General features: G+C 54.2%; 4 protein-coding genes across 4 annotated transcripts; 2 read left to right on the forward strand and 2 right to left on the reverse strand.

Annotated features, from left to right (window-relative positions):
* Positions 1-929: 929 nt before the first annotated feature.
* Positions 930-2,129, forward strand: GLRG_03712 (biotin-requiring enzyme; the record flags this gene model as incomplete). Its single annotated transcript, XM_008094397.1, has 1 exon — positions 930-2,129. The coding sequence occupies one exon, from the start codon at positions 930-932 to the stop codon at positions 2,127-2,129; it is 1,200 nt and encodes a 399-aa protein (XP_008092588.1).
* A 3,310-nt stretch (positions 2,130-5,439) lies between these two features.
* Positions 5,440-5,997, reverse strand: GLRG_03713 (uncharacterized protein; the record flags this gene model as incomplete). The annotated part of the gene is made up of 1 exon (XM_008094398.1): positions 5,440-5,997. One exon carries the CDS (start codon positions 5,995-5,997, stop codon positions 5,440-5,442), a length of 558 nt encoding a protein of 185 aa, XP_008092589.1.
* Positions 5,998-10,702: 4,705 nt separating this feature from the next.
* Positions 10,703-12,488, reverse strand: GLRG_03714 (CoA-transferase family III; the record flags this gene model as incomplete). Its single annotated transcript, XM_008094399.1, has 2 exons — positions 10,703-12,048; positions 12,098-12,488. 2 exons carry the CDS (start codon positions 12,486-12,488, stop codon positions 10,703-10,705), a joined length of 1,737 nt encoding a protein of 578 aa, XP_008092590.1.
* A 4,719-nt stretch (positions 12,489-17,207) lies between these two features.
* On the forward strand, positions 17,208-20,772 carry GLRG_03715 (fungal specific transcription factor domain-containing protein; the record flags this gene model as incomplete). The annotated part of the gene is made up of 6 exons (XM_008094400.1): positions 17,208-17,288; positions 18,130-18,541; positions 18,597-18,784; positions 18,864-19,215; positions 19,274-19,955; positions 20,007-20,772. 6 exons carry the CDS (start codon positions 17,208-17,210, stop codon positions 20,770-20,772), a joined length of 2,481 nt encoding a protein of 826 aa, XP_008092591.1.
* Between the last annotated feature and the right edge of the window lie 417 nt (positions 20,773-21,189).

Here is a 21,189-nt window from a genome sequence, read left to right on the forward strand (position 1 = left end):
GGTATGTTGATGTGCTTATCCGACTGTATTAGAGTATCAGTACGGAGTAGGAACCTGTGCGAACTTACGAGGATACGTACCTTACCTGGCAGGCAGATACGTATTGGTCACCGTCATCCAATGTAACAGGCACTGAGGAAGGCTAGCCGGCCAATCAGGTACGAGACTACCGGCCAGTGAAGCCAACAAAAATCCGCGCATCTGTCAGTCCGTTTTTCCTTCCTTGGTCTGTGCGTCAGCGCGAATAATCGGCGATAAGCCAGCCACAGGGCCAGCCAACGGCCGGTCCCCCCAACAAGGCGTGCGTTACTGCTGGGAGCTTTGGGGGTGAGCTCGACAATTTTCCCACCCCCTGCTGGGTCCACGCCGCGAAAAAAAAAAAAAAAGATTCCCGGACTTTGGTGGTGTGCAGGCAAAGGCCAATGCCCGAAATCTCAACCCACTCTGCGCTGCTTGCTCCCTTTTTCCTCCGAACCTTTTCGACAGGGTATCACGAGAACGACATCCGACCTCGCCCCTCCTCCGCCCTCCTTCCCTCCGACGACCGAGAGTCAATTGAGGCTCATACTTTCCCACCCCGGGTCGACGGTTCCGCCAAACGAGAAAAGAAAAACAACGACGATAAGATGGCTTCCCTTGCCACGGCGGCTCGTCTCTCTGCGAGGGTTGTCGGCCGGAGAATACCCGCAGAGTCCACAGCTCGAGGTCCGTAGATTTCACCCCCCCCCAGAAAGAAAACGTGCAACTGCAATGGAATAAGAGAAAGAAGAACAAGGAGGAGGAAAAGCTTCCCTCTTCCCTCCCTTCCCTTCCTCCCGGAACCGCACAGCAAACAGACAAGGCAAGAAGAAACGGGGCTGACCACGTCGACTGGTTGACGAACAGGCTTCCGGACCTCAGCACGATGCCTCGCCGCGCAGAACTTCACCATGCCCGCCCTCTCGCCGACCATGACGGAGGGCAACATCGCCAGCTGGAAGGTTAAGGAGGGCGAGTCCTTCTCGGCCGGCGATGTGCTCCTCGAGATCGAGACCGATAAGGCCACCATGGACGTCGAGGCCCAGGACGACGGCGTCATGTTCAAGATCTTCACCCGCGACGGTGCCAAAGCCGTCCAGGTCGGCACCCGCATTGCCGTCCTCGCCGAGTCCGGCGACGACATCTCCTCCCTTGAGGTCCCCGCCGACGAGCAAGCCTCCGCCTCCTCCAGCAAGCCTGCCGACAAGGAAGCCCCCAAGAGCGACACCGCCGACCGCCGCGAGGCGCCCCAGGGCGAGGCCCGCGCCCAGCAGCAGGGCGGCGCCCCCAAGACCTCGGGCGGGAAGGCCCGCGAGCAAAGATATCCCCTCCTCCCCTCCGTCCAGTCCCTCGTCAACGAGCACGGCCTCGACAAGGACACCGTCAGCAGGATCGAGCCCACGGGCCCCAACGGCCGCCTGCTCAAGGGCGACGTCCTCGCCTACCTGGGTTCCATCAACGTCGAGACCCCGAGCAAGATCATGGCCCGCGTCGTCAAGATGTCCAAGCTCGACCTCACCAACATCAAGGTCGCCGCCCCCAAGAAGGCCGCGCCCGAGAAGGCCGCCGGTAACAAGGCCGCCGCGGAAGCCCCCGCCGCCCCTGCCAACGCCCAGGTTGCCCTCCCCGTCTCCCTGTCCAAGGTCCTCGCCACCCAGGAGCGCATCCAGTCGACCCTCGGCGTCTTCATGCCCGTCTCCACCTTCGTCGCCCGCGCCGCCGAGGTAGCCAACGATGACCTGCCCCCCTCTGCCCGCAAGCCCACCGCCGACGAGCTCTTCAACCAGGTCCTCGGTCTTGACAAGCTCGCGCCCCGCGGCTCCCGTGGCCACTACCTGCCTCAGATCTCCGCCCTGCCCCAGGCTTCCCTCCTGTCGCCCCGCCCCGCCGCCGCGCGGTCATCCCCCTCCGACATCATCGACATCCTCGCCGCGCCCGCCAAGAAGGCCGCCGCACCCAAGACCGCCGCCCCCCGCCAAGCCCCCGGCATCTCGTCCGCTGGCAACCTCTTCACACTCACGGTGCCCAAGGGCGACGAGAAGCGCGCCAAGGTGTTCCTGGAGAGAGTTAAGCTGATCCTGGAGGAGGAGCCTGGCAGGCTCGTCCTGTGAATCGCGTTCGACGTTGCGTGAGAGAGTGGGAGGGATTGGAAGTAATAGAGAGAGAGCCGATGATTCAGAGGTTGCGGCAGGGAGCGGGGGGAGAAAGCTCGTTCTTCCGCACGGGAAATGTACTAGTAGTATGTTGTGGACGGATACAATAGAGGTCATATACACCCCCAAATTTCAGTTGTTTCTTCTTACGAGATCGGAACGCGCGGAGGGAGCGGCACCCATTGCTCGTCTCATGTCTCATTCAAGTTGCACGTACAAAGAATGGCAAACGACCACTTGGATGGACGACCGGGTACTCAGCTGGCCGGGGACCATTGGCATCGTCGCGAACGGTACGTGGCGAGGTTTCCGCCATCAAGAGGAGTTAACTGGTGAAATATCGCCTCAAGCGGAACCGGCCGTCCGCTGAGGGCACCGACGGTGAGACCCATTGGCGCATCGTCATCTCCTTGCGCATACATGGCGCCGCCGTCCTACGTATACACATCTCCTACCACTCGACACAGTCACGCCCTTCACCAGATTCATCCGTTGCTCTTGCACTTCACCTGCAGCCGTATTCCTCAGAACACGACGAGCCGCAACAGAGCCAGCCGTTGTTGTCTTCCAAGTAGAAGCAGAGACACCCAAGACGGGGGACTGGGGGGTCCTGCCATCTTCGCCATAGTCGAGGTGACGAACCGTCCGTCGTTTGCACACAATACACTCATGCCCTTCCGGGCTTGCGGTGCGTCCAGCCGCTGGGTTGACGTATGCCTTCCGTAGCCTGGTTTGAATGGGCGAGAAAATCCAGCGCGACGCTGTCACGCCACCGCCGCGTGGTTCATCGGCTCGCGCGGCCTGGCGAGACCAGATGTGCCGTGAGATCTTGCTTATCGCGCGCACATGAGGCAGTGGCGAGAGAGCGTGCGGACTAGAGGCGACCAAGAGGGTGGATTAGGGGCGAGAACGACGATAACCTGCCACCGTTTCCGATCGGGCTGCAACGTAGGGGAAGATAGATCTCGTGATTCCCAGACCTAACCCGAAAGGCAGATGGCGAATGGAGGAGCATTGATGAAAGTGCCGCGGAAATATCGGTCTGCAGAGAAGTGACAACGATAAGGCGTGTGAATTGTACGATCCCTGGATGTCGCATTCGCCGTAACGACAGTGATGCTTCTTCCATGCCCCGGACGCCGCATTCGCCGGGTCGTCGGCCGCCAGTCCCGTTCGCTCCGTCACGGCGGACAGGAAGCATTGTCTAAGGTCTGACATCCCCTCGGATCCGCACTGCCCCTGCTTTCGTTGTACTCCGGCGCAGCACGCGGCCGAGGCGGTCATGCCCTAGACCAGCCCTCACCGGCCGGCTTCGTGGGTGGCGACCCGGCGCCGGGATCTCTAGCTTCGCTCAGACCGCGACTTGTCACCATCCTTGCATCGGCATTGTCGTATCGTCAGCCTGAGTGAAGCCATCTGAACCGGCAAGAGATATGCCGGCAAATCGATGGCGCGAATGGCAGGCGTCAAGCCTGGCGCTCGAGTAAAGGATAACAAAGCCCTCGAGCGGCTATACGGTCGCTCCCAAGGTCAGCGACCATACACACGGGCCGCATTCACCCCTCGACAAGGCCTCCACTGAAGTCTCAGGTCGTCAGATTAATGGCGCCGCCTTATCAGGCTTCGCGGCCCTTCTTATCGATTTGCCTGTCACTTTCCCTCCCGCCTCATTCGCTACCCTATTTCGCTCAACCAGCAAGCCAGTTACACAGCACCTACGCCCTCTGCTGCCTACTTCCAGTAACCATTCATGGACGACTCCCCAACATGATGGGGATCGAGGCGCCTTTTGTAGCAGGAGGATAGCATCTTATGGGCGGCAATATTGGGTATCCAACCATAACAAGAGTTTCAATCAAAATCACACCTGCCTTTACTTTTGCCTGCGACAGATAACACATCTCTGGGTCGATAGGTCTGGGGGTTCTCAAAGACGGATGACAATTAGTAAGGAAACCATGGAAATTGCCTTATTATACACAGAGGTAATAAAAACCATCACGGCAGACGTACAGCATTGACGGCGTGCGCACGTGTTTGGGACTTGGCCTTCCGTGGGATGTATTTCACAGTGGCTGTCTTGAAGTTGTTGGCAGACCAGTCGATCCACAAGTTGGCCATTAGGATTACTTAGGGCATCTACATGGCCCGCATGAAAGTCAAGAGGACCCTTATGACTTTCTGCTTGGAAATTGTGCGGTCGAGTGGTGATCTTCCGGTTGATGATTTTGGAATTTAGTGCAACGGTCCAGAGGCTGTCGACTTGGTTGAGTCGTGTTACTAGAAGTTCTTGAAGTAGTAGTCCTCTATTAGGTGCCTTGAAGCCAACTTTAAAGGGTTAATTATATTACTACTTATTATCAAGCAGGTATACTATCCGTCTTGAATGGGCTGTGTACATGCATGTACTTCAAACGTAGAGGCAAATCAAAGTATTATTCTGTGATTATCTTTCCTAACTGTATTGTCTAGTTGACGGACGAGGGTTATGTACTCAGTCATATGTGGTTGAATCAGATCGGTCCAATCGTACAATGATTCAGACCTGAGGTCCAAGTATCCACTCTTATGACCCTTGTCCCTTATGTGCTGAATCATAGGATAGTGTTCCAACAATCTGTAATATTAGTAAGCACCTAATTAATCTTATTTTTAGTATACTTGACTATTAGGCTATAGATAAGATATTCTGAAAAAATGAAGTTATTTTGACAAAAGTAGAAAATGCTGTAATAGTTGGAAATTAGAGGTTATCTATAAAGTGGGTAGCGTTTTCTACATGCTGTTCAACTGCATTGGTATCTCGACATTGACCTGCCATCTCATCAACATATCAAAACAGACAGGATGGGGACCGAATCTCTTCATCTAGCTTCCAAACCAAACCATCTGTCCTTCAGCATAATGCAGAGGTGTATTGTGAAAACCATCACTAACTTCCATGGATAGACCCGCCCCGTTGTCCAGCAGCATTCCCACAATCTCATGATGTCCTTTCATGGCTGCGTAACGTGACAGCGTCTGACAATTGGTCGTTGATTGGTTCACATCCACTCGAGCAGAAATGCACCGTTGGACGAACTCCTTGCACCCTTCCTCCGCAGCATAATGCAACAATGACTTTTTTCCCGGACCATACTGGCGTTCCCAATCCAATATCCTAGCGTTGTTGTCTAGAAGAGCCCAGACAATCTTCGAATACCTCCCCGATAAGGCTGCTTGAAGTGCAGTGCCATGAGTCGCATTGCGAACGTTGACATCTGCGCCTCTATCGATCAGGGCGCGGACTATTCGCTCGAATCCCACAGCATAGGTCGGTAGCAGAAGATCCGTCTTTGTCATGGCGGGTCAAATGGTCGTCGGCTTGCGCATCGAGCAGCATCAGCATGACACTTTCAAACCTTTTGTCGGGGCTGGAATCATTGAGCTCCCTTCCACGCATCCGGTAGAGGCGACTCCGGAATGACCGCGTTCTTGGTTGTTTAGCATGGCCAGATGACGCAGCCTTTAACAGATTTGGGTACTTTCCAGCTGTCGCGGTAGGGTCCGCGCCGCTCTGTAGGAGCATCTTGACGACTTTAGCGTGACCATTCCACGATGCCGCATAGAGTGCATTGGCATAAGTCTCCCCCTTTGGTCCATCATCGTCTCCCGTGGCGACCTTGGAGGCAATATTGTAGTCTTGCTTTGGATCAGCGCCGTTTTCAAGCAAGAGTTGAACCACATCTTGCTTCTCATTCGTTGAAGCGGCTATGAGGGCGTTGTGATATTGAGGTCCTGGTGCCAAGATTTCTGCTCCCCGATCTAACAGCTCTTGCACGAGCATTCTTTTGCCTTTGGAAACTGCTTCGTGAAGAGGGCCTACGCCGCTTTCGGCAGTAATTATCCCCATTCCATCCAAAATCATCTTGGCGGCGTCATACTTACCTTACCCTCTTTAATGGCTGTTGTGAGAATATCGCTGGTCGGTAAAATATAATTTGGCCGGTTCTTTAGCATGGCAAGCATTGATGGACCGCCGGCTTGTCATCGCCCTTGACAAAGCAGCAAGCCAGTAACTAGAAGTCACATGAATACCGTGGGGAAATAAACATCTGGATTATTTCCTCATGCCCGCTGTCGCAAGCTGCTACGAAAGCACTCCAACCTCCAGGACCGTTTGTCTGCGCACCAGCCTCGAGTAGCAGCTTCACTGAGTCTATGTGGCTTTGATTTGATGCTGCAGTAAGTGCATTGTGATAGTCGCCACTCGAAAGGTTGACGTTAGCACCACCAGCAAGCAGGGCACGGATTACAAGGAGATGGCCTTTATAGGATGCTGCCCGGAGTGCATTTCCAAAGGCTCTGATGATACCCCAATACCCACTGTCGCGCCTCCTCATCTACACTATAAAGTGTTCAGGTAGATCTTTATTCATACAGGCGTTCGGGCTGGCCCCATGCTCTAGCAGTAACTGCACAATGTCGTCATGACCTTGGCTTGAAGAGGCCATAAGTGCATTGTCGAAGATCGATAATTGAGTGTTTATGGTTACTTTCCGGTCCAATAGGAATCGTACAATTTCCAGATGTCCTCCAAAAGATGCTGCTGATAGGGGGTCTCCGTATTTTGGGTTTGGGATGTCAGGATGAACGCCTCTGTCGAGCATCAACCACACCGTCGAGATGTCCTTTTGTGCAAGCCGCTGCAAGAGGCAGCAACAGCAAATAGCAACAGAAGAGCTAGAAGCAAATTTATAACATAGTTATTTTAGCATTTGTATAGGTAATCTCTGGTATTTAACGATAGATTACGGATAGTACGTGGCGAAATGCAGCATGATTGGTGTGGCCTGCTGTAGGGGGTGGGGTCTTAGTATGTATTCGGATTCGCCTAGGCTTGACTCAGGGAGTCTAGTCTTTTACCCCATGGAGTACCGAAATATAGATAGATCAGCACCCTCCTACATATTCCAAATCAGGGTACCTAATCCTTCGCTTGAATCTTGACCCATCTAGCCCCTTAGTCCTCCCAGTCCTTAGTTGTTAGTGTAGATTTTGTATACTTCTTTCTGGAGTTTGGTGTCTAGGTGAATACCTCAAGCTATGTTGACGAGAGAGAGAGAGGTGCAAAGTGTGCCATGGCAAGAGCAAGAGGGGAAGTAAGTGCTAGTGCTTATTGTTCTTTTTTCTTTGTAATGTCATTATTGGGACTGTGACCAGCCACAGCCGCCGCTGTCACAGCCACATCTGAATTGCCGTCACTATTCGCCTTATCCCTTTAATTGCGAACTGACCTCACTAACCTCTTGTGCGGGGTAGAGCAAATCAGATCACGGCATTTAAGTCCGAAAGCCAATCATTTTAGAGTACTTCTAGTTGTATCCCCTTAACCGCGATAAGGCTCATCTCCACTTATTTCTCCGCACTACACTCACGTGATAAGAATCCATAATTACCTAACTTATAGCGTGGCTCTTTAAAGAGAGGGAAATTGCTAGTACCTCTGGTATAGGCAAAAATAGGCGTAGACAGAAGTACTGTACATTTTTTAACCTTTGTGGGGTTATGATTGGTGCCCACTGTGGAGATAGGGCCTTATCGCAGTTAAGGGGACAGCGTTTTGCCTACGCCAAAGGTAACAACAATCTCCAAATCTACATAGAGGTACATTATAGTTTAAACAGCCTTATTAGCCCTCTATTGGTGTGTTTGCCTGACTTACCTCACCCAGAGCCTGCCTTACTTTGTATCTGTTATGTATCTCCAAAAATGAGGAGTAAAGGTGGGGATAGGTCCACCAAGGGGTTAGTGAGGTCAGTTCGCAATTAAAGGGATAACCCTCTACAATCCCACAGGCATGTGACGTGTGTATCAGTGACCACTTGTCATCCTTATCGCCATTACCCCTGTGGCTGGCTGGGCTGTGGCCTGTGGCCCCGTTTATGTGCGCCCACCGATTAGCCGCCCCGTGACCGTCGCCGTCGCGCGCGGCCGTTGCCGCCACATTACCTAGACTAAGGACCCAATGCTGTGTGAGCAATGGGCACAGCGACGAAGTGGGCCAGTGGGCGCAGCCCGCGGGGTAGATATCGCTGGATAACCGTACACACACAAGCAGAAATCAGCATCAATCAATTAAACAAGGATTATTGCGGTATATATCCGTACGTACTTCCACAATTTGAGTGCCACCCCTGCGCAGGTGAACAAGTCATGAATACTCTATCAAGGGGGTCATCTGTATAGGCGAATCACTATTAATAATTAATCGAATGAACCAATTACCATTTGACTATCCGTACTATCAACTAGCTAGTTTTCGGCATCGCCGTTCAGCCAGTTCAGGAAACAAAAACATATAAAGGCTCTAATGTAGAATCTTGTCGTCTACTAAAATCATGACAATGTCTTTTTTTGTATTCAACCTGTATATACTGGCAAAATGCGCGACTCTATAATCCTTATAATCACCTCTTTCTTTGTTGCGACGTATTGTGCAGCTTTGCAACCCCAGCTGCTACATGCAAGAGCTCCCACAAAGCTTGCGATTGTCGCAGGTCAAGCAGGAGCGGCCAGCCCATATTTCTGCGACGCAACAAAGGAGGCTGCTGTACAGAATGCTATCAAATGGATGCATACATACGCTGGATCGGCGTCCACATTTCTTGGCCATAGCAACGCTGGCCAAACAGCTGCATTCGTTGCATGGTTTGGTTGTAAGTCATCCCCATTCCAATCTAAGTTATAGAAAACTTATCATGTTTTTTTTTTTCTTTCTCAGGGACGAATCGAGCCTTGGCGTCTGATGTGAAGCTGCACGTCATCGACCCTATTCTCGCATTAGGCGCTACAGCCACTATGGACGTGTCTTCGCTCGAAGCGAGAAATGACATTATATCTATCGGCTGCGGAACACCTCAAGGTTCGCAGATATGCAAAGGCGATCCTAATACTGTAGCGTATGCAGATCCGAAAGACAACACCGTTGTCCTCTGCCCCGCAGCGTTTGCTAGATCGGGGTTCTTCGGAAAAGACTCAACGGAACAGACCGCGATATCAGACTGGGCGACCCAACGATATATGCGACCGTCTGGCGCGTTCTACCTGCTGCATGAAATGACACACCTACCGAGTTTAGTAGGAGGATTCAAAGGTTGGACGGCGGCTCCTGTAAAAGCATCCCATGATTATGCTTATCGCGTTAACCAGTGAGTGGTAAACTTTATATTTTGTCGAAACCCTGGCTAAAGAATTGCGATAGGTGCGCCAACCTAATGGATAAACAAAAGCTCAACAACGCCCAGAATTACGCTTTTTTCGGACTCGAGGTCCTGGCGAACGGAAACTTAGCCAGTCATATCATTGGTAATGATGCGCGCGATAAAGATGACGAAGCATTTCAGTGGCTGAGAGGCAAAGGGGGGAAAAGGTCATTAGGATCTGATTTCAGCCAAGGTGACATCCTCGGCCATTCAGAACCAGAAGAGTAGTCTGAAATATTAATTCTTAATATAATTAAACTTTCTAATAAATCCATTGAGGCTGGCAAGGTCGTGCCAGTCAGTCTCTTCGCCGTTACCATTGTTAAAGTCCTAATCATCGTTGATAAGGACGCTACAAAATGCCTACTTTTACTTACTAAAGGGAGGCAAATACAAAAGGGGTTAGATATAGCCACCTACCAAGACGCCTACAGCCAAATACCTGTACTCCTCTGCCATGTAGTCCCCTCAAGGCCTTGTCCCGTACGCGGACGATCACTGGCTTGTTTTCTCCCCGTCATGTGTAGGTGTCGCAAGGTAACGGATTCTGCGTCATGCCGCCAGGTCGGACAGACGGCGGGCGAGCCCGATTGTGACTCCTCTAGGGCCCCGGTCAGGAAGAGAAGCCGGGCTCCGATCTCGACCTGGTGCTTGGAGTCTTTTGGCTCCATCGCCGTCCCGCCAGGTGCCATGGCTTCTTTTCGGTGAGGAGAAAGGACGGCACCACGCAGCGATGGTGGCCCCCCTCCCCCTCCCCTTCCTCTTCCCGAAAGCCTTTTGTCTGGTACTCGACGCCACCCGGGCAGGTTCGCCTCGCCTCCTCCAACGAGCTCTTTCTAGCAGGTGCACTCCTTGGGAGCCGCGAGGCGTCTTGCCGCATCGCTGGCCAGTATATATTACCGACACGGGACGGGGTTGGTGGAACAGCTCCGGTCGTCCCACTAACCTGCCGCCCCCGGGTCCTGTTGGTTGGTAGAGAGGAACACGAGGGGCTATAGAGACGCCTCCCACGATCCCAGCGCAGGGTACAGGGGCGGCGGCGCCGGGAGGAACTCGGTTGCATGTTTCGCTGGCTCATGTTCGTTCCCAGCTTGGTCGTATGGCTGGTTTGTTGGCAGAGAGTGTCGATGGCCAACTTTTGTATTCCTTCACACTGAAGTAGGTAGACGGTAATGAAGAACTAGCCGCGGAGCGTCTTTCGTCTATGGTCTATCTCCATCCGTGTCCCAAACATTGCTCCTGTGTCTAGACCAGGCCGTGTAATCGACATTACTCATTGATGAACCATCATGCCCCAACGATATCATCCTGCACCTCCCAGTCCTCCCACAAGGGCGCGTCGGCTCCGTTGGGCCTCGATGCTCGATTATGCCCGACCCGCAACCCCCCGATCCTGACGGCCTCCCTCGGCCACCTCACCTCGGCATCGAACCCGGGGCTCCATGCTCTGTGCATCAGATCCTCTGCAAAAAGCTCCGGGTGGAGATGCTTTACGCTGTGCAGGGCCCGCTTACCGACCTCGTCCACGGAGTCGTGGTGCCGCAGGTCGAAAAAAGCCGGGCTGTGCGTCTTGCGCAAGCGCGCCTGGACTTCGGGCGGGTACGCGCCCAGCGACAAGAGAAATACGTCGTACTGGCACAGGCTGGTCCGACAGGCCCACGAGCCGCCCTCCGTCGCCCGCCGGTACAGGCCGGCCATGGCTCCCACGGCGCCCAGGGCGCCGGTGCCGTAGTCAGACATGGGGAAGGGGGGCACGACGGGCGCGTCCAGCCCCATAAAGTGGCCCTGTTCCCAAGCGACGCCGGTGACGCAGTCTGCGATCTGTTGCCATCCCGGGCGTCCTGCCCACTCCGCCTTCGCCACGCCCAACTCTGATCCGCCGAAGCAGTCCTCTGCGACGTAGACGAAACCCTTGCCGCGGCTTGCAGCGATGACGGCCAGCTTCTCGGGTCCGTAGCCCAGGCGGTCGACGACACCTGGCCGATAACCGTCCAGTATGACGTCGGCACTGGCGAGAAGCGACTCAAAAGTTGCGCGATCCTCTGGATCTTTGAGGTGTAGGGAGGTGGCGTGCTTGCCGGTGTTGACGTCCACCTGGAAAAAGGGGACGTCGGGGAGGTTTGGCGAGGTCACTTTGAGGACAGAAGCGCCGTGGGCCGCCAGGGAACGGCCGATGGTTGGGCCGGCAATAATACGGCAGAGCTCCAATACTCGGATACCGCTGAGGCACTGCTCAGCTCCCGAGCTGCTGCGTCGCGGCTCGAAGGGAGCTGGTGGCGTGATTGACTCTATCGGCTTGACGGTCAGGGGAGGTAGTTGCTCAAGCACTTTGCCGTGGGGCGTGTTCGAGAACTGTTCTTTCTTGAGCACAGGTACCCCGGCCTGGCCTTCTTTTCGGTTCATTTCTTCCAACTCTTGCACGGAGAAACATTTCATTGCGGTCTCGATTGTTTTGATACACTCGCTGTAGCCCTGGAGCTCTGGGTTGAAAGCGGGCAGGCCGATCATGTTCAAAGCCCTGGAGGCCTCGAGTGACCCATGGAGGTGATAGTATTCGCCGACATCCTTGGTTTCATAGAGGTTTGCAGAGAGGCGCCTGTATAGGATGGACTGCGCCTGGTTCAAGTCGGTGTCTACGATATGTAAGCCAGGGGTTTGCTGTCCGAGACGTGTCCCACGTACCTGGGATTTTGGCCTTCACGTTGGGGTGACCTTTATCCATGCCGTTGACTGTTGTGAGGTAAGCCGACATCAAGAAGCACGCCGTACGGGCTACGTCGACCTCGATATGCCTCTGGGCTTGAGGACCGTGCCGAAAATCCGACAAGGCGGCGGCAGCCATGCCCTCGAGGGCTTTAATGGAGGCCGTCGCCTCCTGTTCTTTGAGGGGGCATGGGAAGTAAGGTACGTCGCCCTGTGGCGCGATGAAAACGACGTTTCGCAAATGCTCGACAAATTCAGGTGGGAGTTGTCGTTGGCATGCGGCGATGAGTGCAGCCAACGCATTCTCGGACCCTTCCTTGACAGAATAGCTTGTCGTAGCCCTTTGAGAACCAGGTCTCTTGGGGACCATTTTTGGTCCGAGGTCGTGATCAAATCAGAAGAGCGAAGATTGGCAAAGTTTCCGACAGCCACTCTGCATAGTACACATGGCCAAAGTATATATAAGCACATATGCATCGAAAGATACAGCCGAGCAGCTCTCTAGATAGGCGGCCGGCTGTTGTATGTTGATCTCTCCACCAAGACAAGACGAAAGTTAAGGGTTGTGGAGCCGGGGACAAGCAACCCCATCGAGCTAAACAGGCTTGGGAGCGGGAGATGGGAAGCGGGAAGCGCGAGGGTAAGTGAAAGGGACGGGCAGCTTGTCGGCCACGTTGGATCAAACGTACCCGATAAGACGACCAACTGACAAATTGGACCAACTGCAGGGCGTCGGAACACCGTACAGTAGCATGTTGGGATGTTAGGGTGGGGTTGGAACAGGAATTGGGTGCGAGCGACATGTAGTCGCCCGGATGCACTTCAGCCGTAGTCGAAGATACGGTAACGCAGGTGGGGCGTTGAAGAAAGAGGGGTTAGCTACCTACACCATATTATCTGGCACCATGGACGCGGAACCTGCAGGGTCGGGGGCGCGGAACACCTATCCAGGGTCGTCCTGGAGTCGAACCAGGTGTGTTCCTTAGCTAGCTTCATCAAGGACACAGCTGGAAAACAAAGACCATGATAAAAGACGCTTGGTCAATGTCGGGGTAATTCAGCCTCATCGCTGTCTTTGGGTAAATGGAGAGGGCAATATAGCACCAATGACATGCGATGCCATCGAGTTGCCACTGCCTTGATGTTGGCCAATTATTGTATATCCGCAAAGAAGGGCAATGTCTTGCGTGCTGGGTCCGAACGAAGAGCGCCGGAAGCGGCAGTTGACCGACGACGAGAGTCAGCGGGTGCAACATCCGATCCGATGACCGCTGTTTGCGGTATTTAAAATAATCTATCTGCTAGAGCCCTTGTCCACGACGGGGATTTCAACCATAGGTGCAAGTCCGTCCTGTTTACTGGATGCTTTTGCGGTTATGGCAAGGTTAACGTTGGATCGGGCTTCAACCAATCTCTGCCCTCGTTGCGGGTGCCGCATGCATAAGAGCGGCAGGGCATAGAGCGAAGTTACCCGGCAGAGCATCTGCCACGAAGAAAGTATTGAGAGTGGCGGAATAGGCATATATAATAACCAAGGACGGGAGCATAGGATATTAGATTAGGACGCGAGGTTGAGAAGAACAAGTAGGTAGGATGATGTGCTCGGTTAGCCAATGGAAAACATGCCAATACGTCGTTTCCCACCATGCAAGCTTTGCGTAAACGTGACCTCGTTCTGGTGCGTTGCGATTCATGTTTGACTTCTTGAGTTGGTGCGCTATCCGACGATAAACAGTTGTGGGTTTTGACGGCGACGAGGATTGAAAGAAAAGTACCTGCCTAGGTATGCGCTCGGCGATATTCGCGTTGTACTCTGTAGTGGAGAGGGAAAAGGCGGAAACAAAACCCTGAACGGCAAGTCAGCCAATCGCGGTTGCATCGGGATCGGGTTAGGTGGCGTTGCACTTCTTCAAGGTCCTGAATTGGACCTTCCGACCCGGCTCTGCTCCCGGAGAAGAAACCCGGCCAACACCATAAGAGTCCGTGAGAGGAAAGTGCGAGTTAGGAAAAGGAGAGGGTAGGCGCCCGTCACGGTTCAGGTGGTCATGGTATTTACTTCCAAGCACCTTCCTAATTCCACGGACGATCAAAAGGAAGGTGCATTGCAATTTGTATCATGCCTACCGGTATCGTTGTCTACAACATGCACGTCGCCATTCCCACCAGCTCTGCACTTCGTTGTGCATCCGTATGCATGACATTATGCATCTCTACATAGTACACCGGAAGTCCTCCGGAGTTATTGACTTCCACGGTGTCCATGAAAATTTCGCCATCGCAGACCAACCGCGCCCTTACACCACGGCAAGTCAACTCCTCGTAAGCCTTATTAAACGAAAACATGCCCGGCCGATACACAAGGATCGAACGAATTGCCGCCAACGGGCCAGGCCCTGTCAGACGCGGCCATCAACTCGAGCAACATAGGTCCCTTGCGTACCGTTCTGTTGGAAACGTTCCAGTCGGAATGCGCGCCACGATCGAGAACCCGCCGACCCCGATAAGAAATAAATACTTCCGATCAATAGCTAAGCATAGGGGGTGGGTTCTGGGCTTCTTCGTGCTTTGGTCAGTCTACCCTCGCCCGTCTTTTGTCTTCACTCACTCCCGCCAAGCGCCCAGCAGGATTCCACCACAGCCTAGCCAAAGAGATCGGCCGAAGCGTGGCCGCCACACCTTCGGCATCCTCAATCCCCTCTCAGCTTCACCTGCCATACATGAATGTTACCTGGGGCAGCAGGGGAAAGAGGGTAACAAACGCCGTCATATGCCAGATGTCTCGGGCAGTCTTTCTTTTTTTGCTCAGCTAGCGGCAGCGCCGTGGCTTGGAACCTAGCAGGATACCACATACCTAATTTGATTCAGCACTACGATCGAGGCCATGCTCGTGCAGGAGCTCTCTGGAGCTTTCCAGAGCTCCCCACCAGCGCCGTGGGTCTAACCTGGGCCGCGAAAAGTCTGTCAGCGGTACGGGACGAAGCTACCCTTGCCCCCTCCATCAAACATTGGAGATCATCACCCGTTACCGCCTCGTCATGTCGTACCCACGTATACATCGCGTACATCGTCTTTCGCACACAAAACCATCCCTGACACAAGCTAGCAGCCAATCCGAGGGCAGCCTTGACGTTTCCAGCTGCAACCTGTTGAACGAGATGGCAGCCCATCGAATGCAACGGCTGTGCTACAGGTTGCTACCTAGTCTCAGCTCTAACAGACAGCATCCTGCTCCACGTGCCTGTCAATTCACCTCCCCGGCACGTCAGTCAACATAATGTCCACTCGTCGAACCATGTGGACATTCATCAATAATCACAGAGCACACTCCCAGCAGGCGAATACAACAAGTCACTGTCCACCATCCTCCCAGCTAAGATTACCATTGCGATGGAACGGGATGCGGCAGGAAAGCAGCCCCTGATTGCTTGCTCTCCCTCTCCCTCTCCCTCTCCCTCTCTCTTTCTGTCACCCATTGAACACTGTGAGGTTTGCCCTCAAAGACTCTCGAGCGGCCACAGACGACTGGGCGATTCAGACATCGTTCTTGTGTATCCGTTCTCTCTCCAGATAGAAGAATCAGTGGCGCCGTCACGGCCGCCTTCTAGCCCGGGACCTACCGCGTGCGGGCGTATCTTGGCCTCGACTCTGGCATGCCAAACCGCAAAAAAAAGAAAGAAGAAACAAAAAAAACCCCGGGTTGGACCTGGGCCTGGGCTTGTGTCTGATCTGTCACCTGCTGGAACGGACATTTTGGGCCTCGCCTCACACATCTGTTCTTCACAAGGCTTGGGGCCAGGGACTACTACGTAAACAGAAGCAAGCCACCCACGCCCCTTGACTTGAATCGAGCCCTCTCTCGAATTCCTCAAAGATCGACCCGCAGGCTGCTCCAAACCCACTCACATCAAAGTCTATTGGGGAGGGGGTTGCTGATTGCCCATCAAATTCGACGACCCCCTTGCCCTACAATCGTATAATGCGGTCCTAGCTTCAATGCCTTGTCCACACACCCCTTGCTCGATTCTCCTCCCCCCCCCCCCCCGGTCTGCATCCTGGACGCTCTTAGCCCCCACTCGGCATCGCATGTCATTGCGGTTGCACGACTCGAGCTCGCCTTGAGAGCCCGACTCCACGACCCTACCTTGTCTGCTTTGCTAAGCCCGAAGGTGGCTCCTCTGGTCAATAGGTATTGACTCTCCCCCCAAAGTTCCCAACCCCCCTTTCCTTCTACCTGGCCTGCCTCTCTGTAAGGCGTGACAAGTGATTGCATGCTTGCCCAATCGCGGGCCTCTTCTGACTTCTGCGTGGGCCGGCCTAGCCGCTTGTCCCATATCCGATCAAAGTCTCGCTGTTCCCACTCTCCCTCTCCCGGCCAGGCTCTTCTCTATCCTTTCTTCATCCTCGTGGCATTTATCCTCGCCTCTTCTCCCTAACGTCCGTTCCCCGCCTTCGCCGACCTCCGCTACCGCAACGGCGGTCCATCCTGTCCTATCCCAACCTAATCCTCCCCTTCCCCTCCCATCCCTCCCCTCTCGCTCGCCCGCAGCAGCAGACCAGCGTACAAACCTGCATCTCCCCACGTCACATATCATTATCGCGTACCTTGATTACTCTTTAAGGTAACTACCCCCATACCCGAAGCTCAAGCTTCCCCACCTGCAGTTATCCTCGTCACCCGCCATCGCCAGGCCAGTTTGCTTGTCCCGTCCTCGGAACATGACAGAAAACCTTGCCCAAAGAGTCGACCCCTACTAGTTTTCCGCTTCGGATCAGGGCACGGAACAGTCTCTGCGGCTGCGGCATCCGCCCGACCCTCTTGCCGCAACCCACGCTCATCGCGCGCCCTGAAGCGAGAGGAAAGCATGCGCGTCTGTACCTGGTGCCTGCTGTCCGCCGTTCTGTAGTCCACCCTCCGGTATACCTTTTGCAGTCATCCGTGAACCCTCGTCGCGGCTTCCACCTCCGCCCTCATCCGCTCCTTCGACACACCTGCTGCCCCAAACCCCAGCTCCACCTCCATTGCCTCATCGGATAGTGGGTATTGCCAGGGGTCCATGGACTGTCAGCCGATGCATCATCGTCTTCGACAATGACCAGACCCAAGGTCCCAGACGACAAACGCCAACGGACCGCCCAGGCCTGTGACACCTGTAAGCGCAGGAAGCAGAAGGTGAGCCTCTCCCTTTTCTCAGCTTGCTTGCTCTTGTGCCCCCTTCCCCATCCCTTCCTACCTGAAATATCGTCCTGGAAAGCCTTTTCCTTGGTTGCTTCTTACTCTTCTCCTCGATGTATCGAGACCTTGTCTAATAACCCCGCTTGCTGCCCGCTATTCCCCTGTGCCGTGCTTGGCTAGTTGCCTGAAAAGCCAAACACAAGCACATATCAGCAATCACGGACGAAGATTTCCTACCCGCTCATCGCCCCGATTATGTTTCCCGACTTTAGTCCTCATTGCTGTCAAGCTATTGGGCAAACGTCCAGATATCGACGGATTTATTACCTCCCACTACGATGATCTCGGGCTTGGAACCCGGCATTTATCCATTCTAGTGGTGCCTGCCTATAGACCTTCCCTTCGTTATCCTGATTGTCAATATCACGCTGTCAACCAAGTTGACCTATCTCAAGTGGGTGTGGCAGGCATCCCAGTACGCACTGTCGGTCTGGTAAATATTATTCGCATCATAATTTGCAAGAATCACTGGACCTTATAAACGGGGCGTCTTCTTCAATACCCAGGATGGCCCTCGAAAGGACATGCCCTAGTGGGCAACCCGACGATCTGACCACACCCTTGCCAGGACAATGGGTTCGTCCCGTAGAGAGCCCCAGTCTCAACCTACAACGGGGTTCCGTCATGCCGGTCTCGTGGGGCACCGTATCCCGAATGCGGTGAAAGACCTCAGGCTCGGCAAGTGCTTGACGCTTACCTGTTTTCCTCAGACCTTACCCGATCCTGTCAACGCACCCACTGCCAAGTTTCGCTCATAGACTGATCAATACTTCCAAAGTGTAATGGTACTCGCCCGTGTGCCACATGTACCAAGAGGAGCCTGGTGTGTACCTACACCACAAGCAACGGCTCCGAGCAGGCTCTCCCGGACCAAATAGCGTCTCCCTCCAAGCGTCGCAATATTGAAGAGCCGCCCGCCGCAACTCCAGTGGCCCCCGAGGGCTCTCTTGCATCCGCGAGTCCCGCGGCGGCTACGACGCCATGGGAATCCAAGCCGCAGCAACCGGCTACCGAAGATAATCCAACCGTGGGGTTTGACATACGGCCCTCTGTCGAAAATGACCACGAAGCGACAGCAGGGAACCGAGAGTTCGACATCCGCTCGAGGCATAGCACAGCATCGGGACCGGACGAGGAAACCTCGCTCATACAGTCGACCAGGATGTTACAGGACCCCACGGGCAGACTTCGTATAGTGCCTTCTCCGGGCGTCTCATGGCTCGAATTTGCTAACTATGTGTATAGTCTATGTGGGCGACTCGGCGTCGCTGGCGTACCTGCAGCTCATACGGATGATCGTTGAGGCGAGCGTTGGCCCCAGCGACTTCACTTTGGACCCCAACCGCCACAAGATTATGGAAGCTACCATTACAATGCCGGCAAACATACGCCCTCCGCACATCCTCCCTGATAGGGACACAGCCAACGCCATGGTTGATTCATTCTTCACAAACGCAGGTGACCCCTTTTCGTGCCATGGGGAGATAGACGTTCGTTTTCTAACTTTCGCAGACTCGCGGTCTGATCGAGGTTTTCAATAGGGCAGCCTTTGAGAAGTCTCTTGAAACATGCTACTCGGATCCCCTGGCAGCACAGTCCTCTTTTCTCTGCTTGTTGTATTTGACCTTTGCCATTGGCACAGTTCTTGGCACGCCACTTCCTGGCAGCAAGCAAGATGCGATCTTCAAGAAGCTCCGCGCGAGCGAGTATGACCGCGCGGAGCTCTTTTTCCGAAGCGCAAAAGCCCTCGGTGACCCTATCACGGGGTTCGAAGATGCCGACTTCTGGTCTGTGCAAGCCTTGTCGTTGATGTCTGTCTACATGCTCGCGGTGTCGAAGCGCAATGCGGCTTATGCTTACTTTGGTACGACCATACCTTCACAAGTTCATGAAGAACCTAGTTGTCTGACCTTCTGCTCCAGGAATGGCCGTTCGATCCGGCTTTGCCCTCGGTCTGCACAGGGTACAAGAGAACCATTTCATCTTCAAGAGTCACGAGATCAGACTTCGACGGAACCTCTGGAGAAGCCTGTTCGTTCTTGACCGATTTCTTGCTGCTTCGCTTGGCCGTCCAGTAGCCATCGACGAGGAGGAATGTTCTACGGAAGCCCTATTGGTGTTCGAGAAGAATGCTCAGGGGGAATTGGTCCGCGTCACGGACCCGAACGACGGACTTGACGCCGCCGTGCGGTCTTGTCGGATCATTGGACAAATTCTAAAGAAGATATATGCTCGGCGACGAATATCGGTCCGCCTGGCCCAAGAGATTTGGGAACGGTGCAGCAGCTGGTACTCTACACTCAGCTCGGACTTGGCTGGAGGGAAAGTCGCTGCGGATCCCGGCCATCCGGCACAAGGCATTGCAGCGCTCCACGTTAACCTGCTCTACTGCCACTCGATACTGTTACTGACTCGGCCGTTCTTTCTCTGTCTGCTAAGCAAAGTACACGGAGAGCGAAGCGGTCTCAACTTACCAGTTCCTCGCTGGATCCATCGCATGTCGAGGTACTGTGAGGCATGTCTGCATGCATCCAGCCAGACGATCAACCTTGTGCAAAAAGCATATGAGAGCAACTATCTCCCACAACGCAATCCCTTTGTTCTGTCAGTAACCCCCCGAATCACACAAGCTCGTCTTACTGACATTATACGCAGCTACTTCCTCTTTGCAGCTTCCCTCATCATTCTCAGCAACGAGTTCGCGGCGGTGTACCCCAACCCGGGCTATGAAACCTCGATATCCAACACGATCGCCATCATGAGTTACTGCGCCGCCAGTGACCCACAAGCTAACCGTCTGCTCTTCATTCTTACATCATTCCGCAACGTTATCTACGAGCTCCGGCAAAAGAAGACGGAGCAGCCGGCCATGTCCGCTCCTCCAACATTATCGCCAACATCATTTCAAGACCCAATCGGCATCATCTTCCAATCTTCCAGGGTATCGCGGAAAAACTCATTTGCAACCATTACCTCGGGACCGTCTGCGGTCGCGGTTAAGGCTATGGCTCCGCCGCCTCCTTCCATGAAGACGGAACACGGGTTTTCAACGCCGACAGGCCCTCCCGCAGGCCACTCACCTGCAGGGAGCACTCCCGGCATGTCCCAGAGCGAACAGAGCGTCAGGATGAGCGGTGACTCGGACACGGCCGACGGAGAGCTCGAGTTTGACCAGTTATGGGGCTGGTCGGCTGTATCCAACATGGCAGGGGGAGCAGCCCCTCCGGCGCTGATGACAGCGGCGACACCGCCAAACGCCCCCCCCGCGTTCCCAGGTCGCGGACCGGGCCAAGGGCACCAGGGATTTCCAAGCTTCATTGTACCTGGCGGTCATAATGGGAGTGGTGTTCCGGCGGTCGCGCCCTCGGGATACGTGGCCACTCCCAACGTGCCATTATTTGTCCCGGCAGAGTATTCATAATGTGGTTCAGGATTAGCTCGTACAATATCCGGTCCGTGAACGAGGGAGAACGCCAACCTGCCAAGGTCGATCGCTATCGACAACGTAAGAACTAGGGAACCGGCCTAGACGACTGGACGATCCCCATTTTGGAAGGTCGAGGCTGTGCGCCATTCTCGGTGGCCAAGGCCTGGGAGAGGATTGTTTTGGACATGTTCATATGCACGTCGACTCGGTCTGCGCAAACACAGCATTGGAGCGATGGGATGAAGGGACTGCGAGCGGGACGAGGTTGAAGATACCCAGCAAACGGCGAGGGAGGAAATACTTTGTTTTGCTTCAGGTTTGAATTAAAACTAAAATAAAGGTATGAGGGCCAGCACCAGGTCATGGCGGTGCATACAACGTGTCGGGGAAGAGGGAAGCCGGTGATCATTG

The sequence above is a fragment of the Colletotrichum graminicola genome (genome assembly GCF_000149035.1).
Source record: "Colletotrichum graminicola M1.001 genomic scaffold supercont1.11, whole genome shotgun sequence".
NCBI lineage: Eukaryota > Fungi > Ascomycota > Sordariomycetes > Glomerellales > Glomerellaceae > Colletotrichum > Colletotrichum graminicola.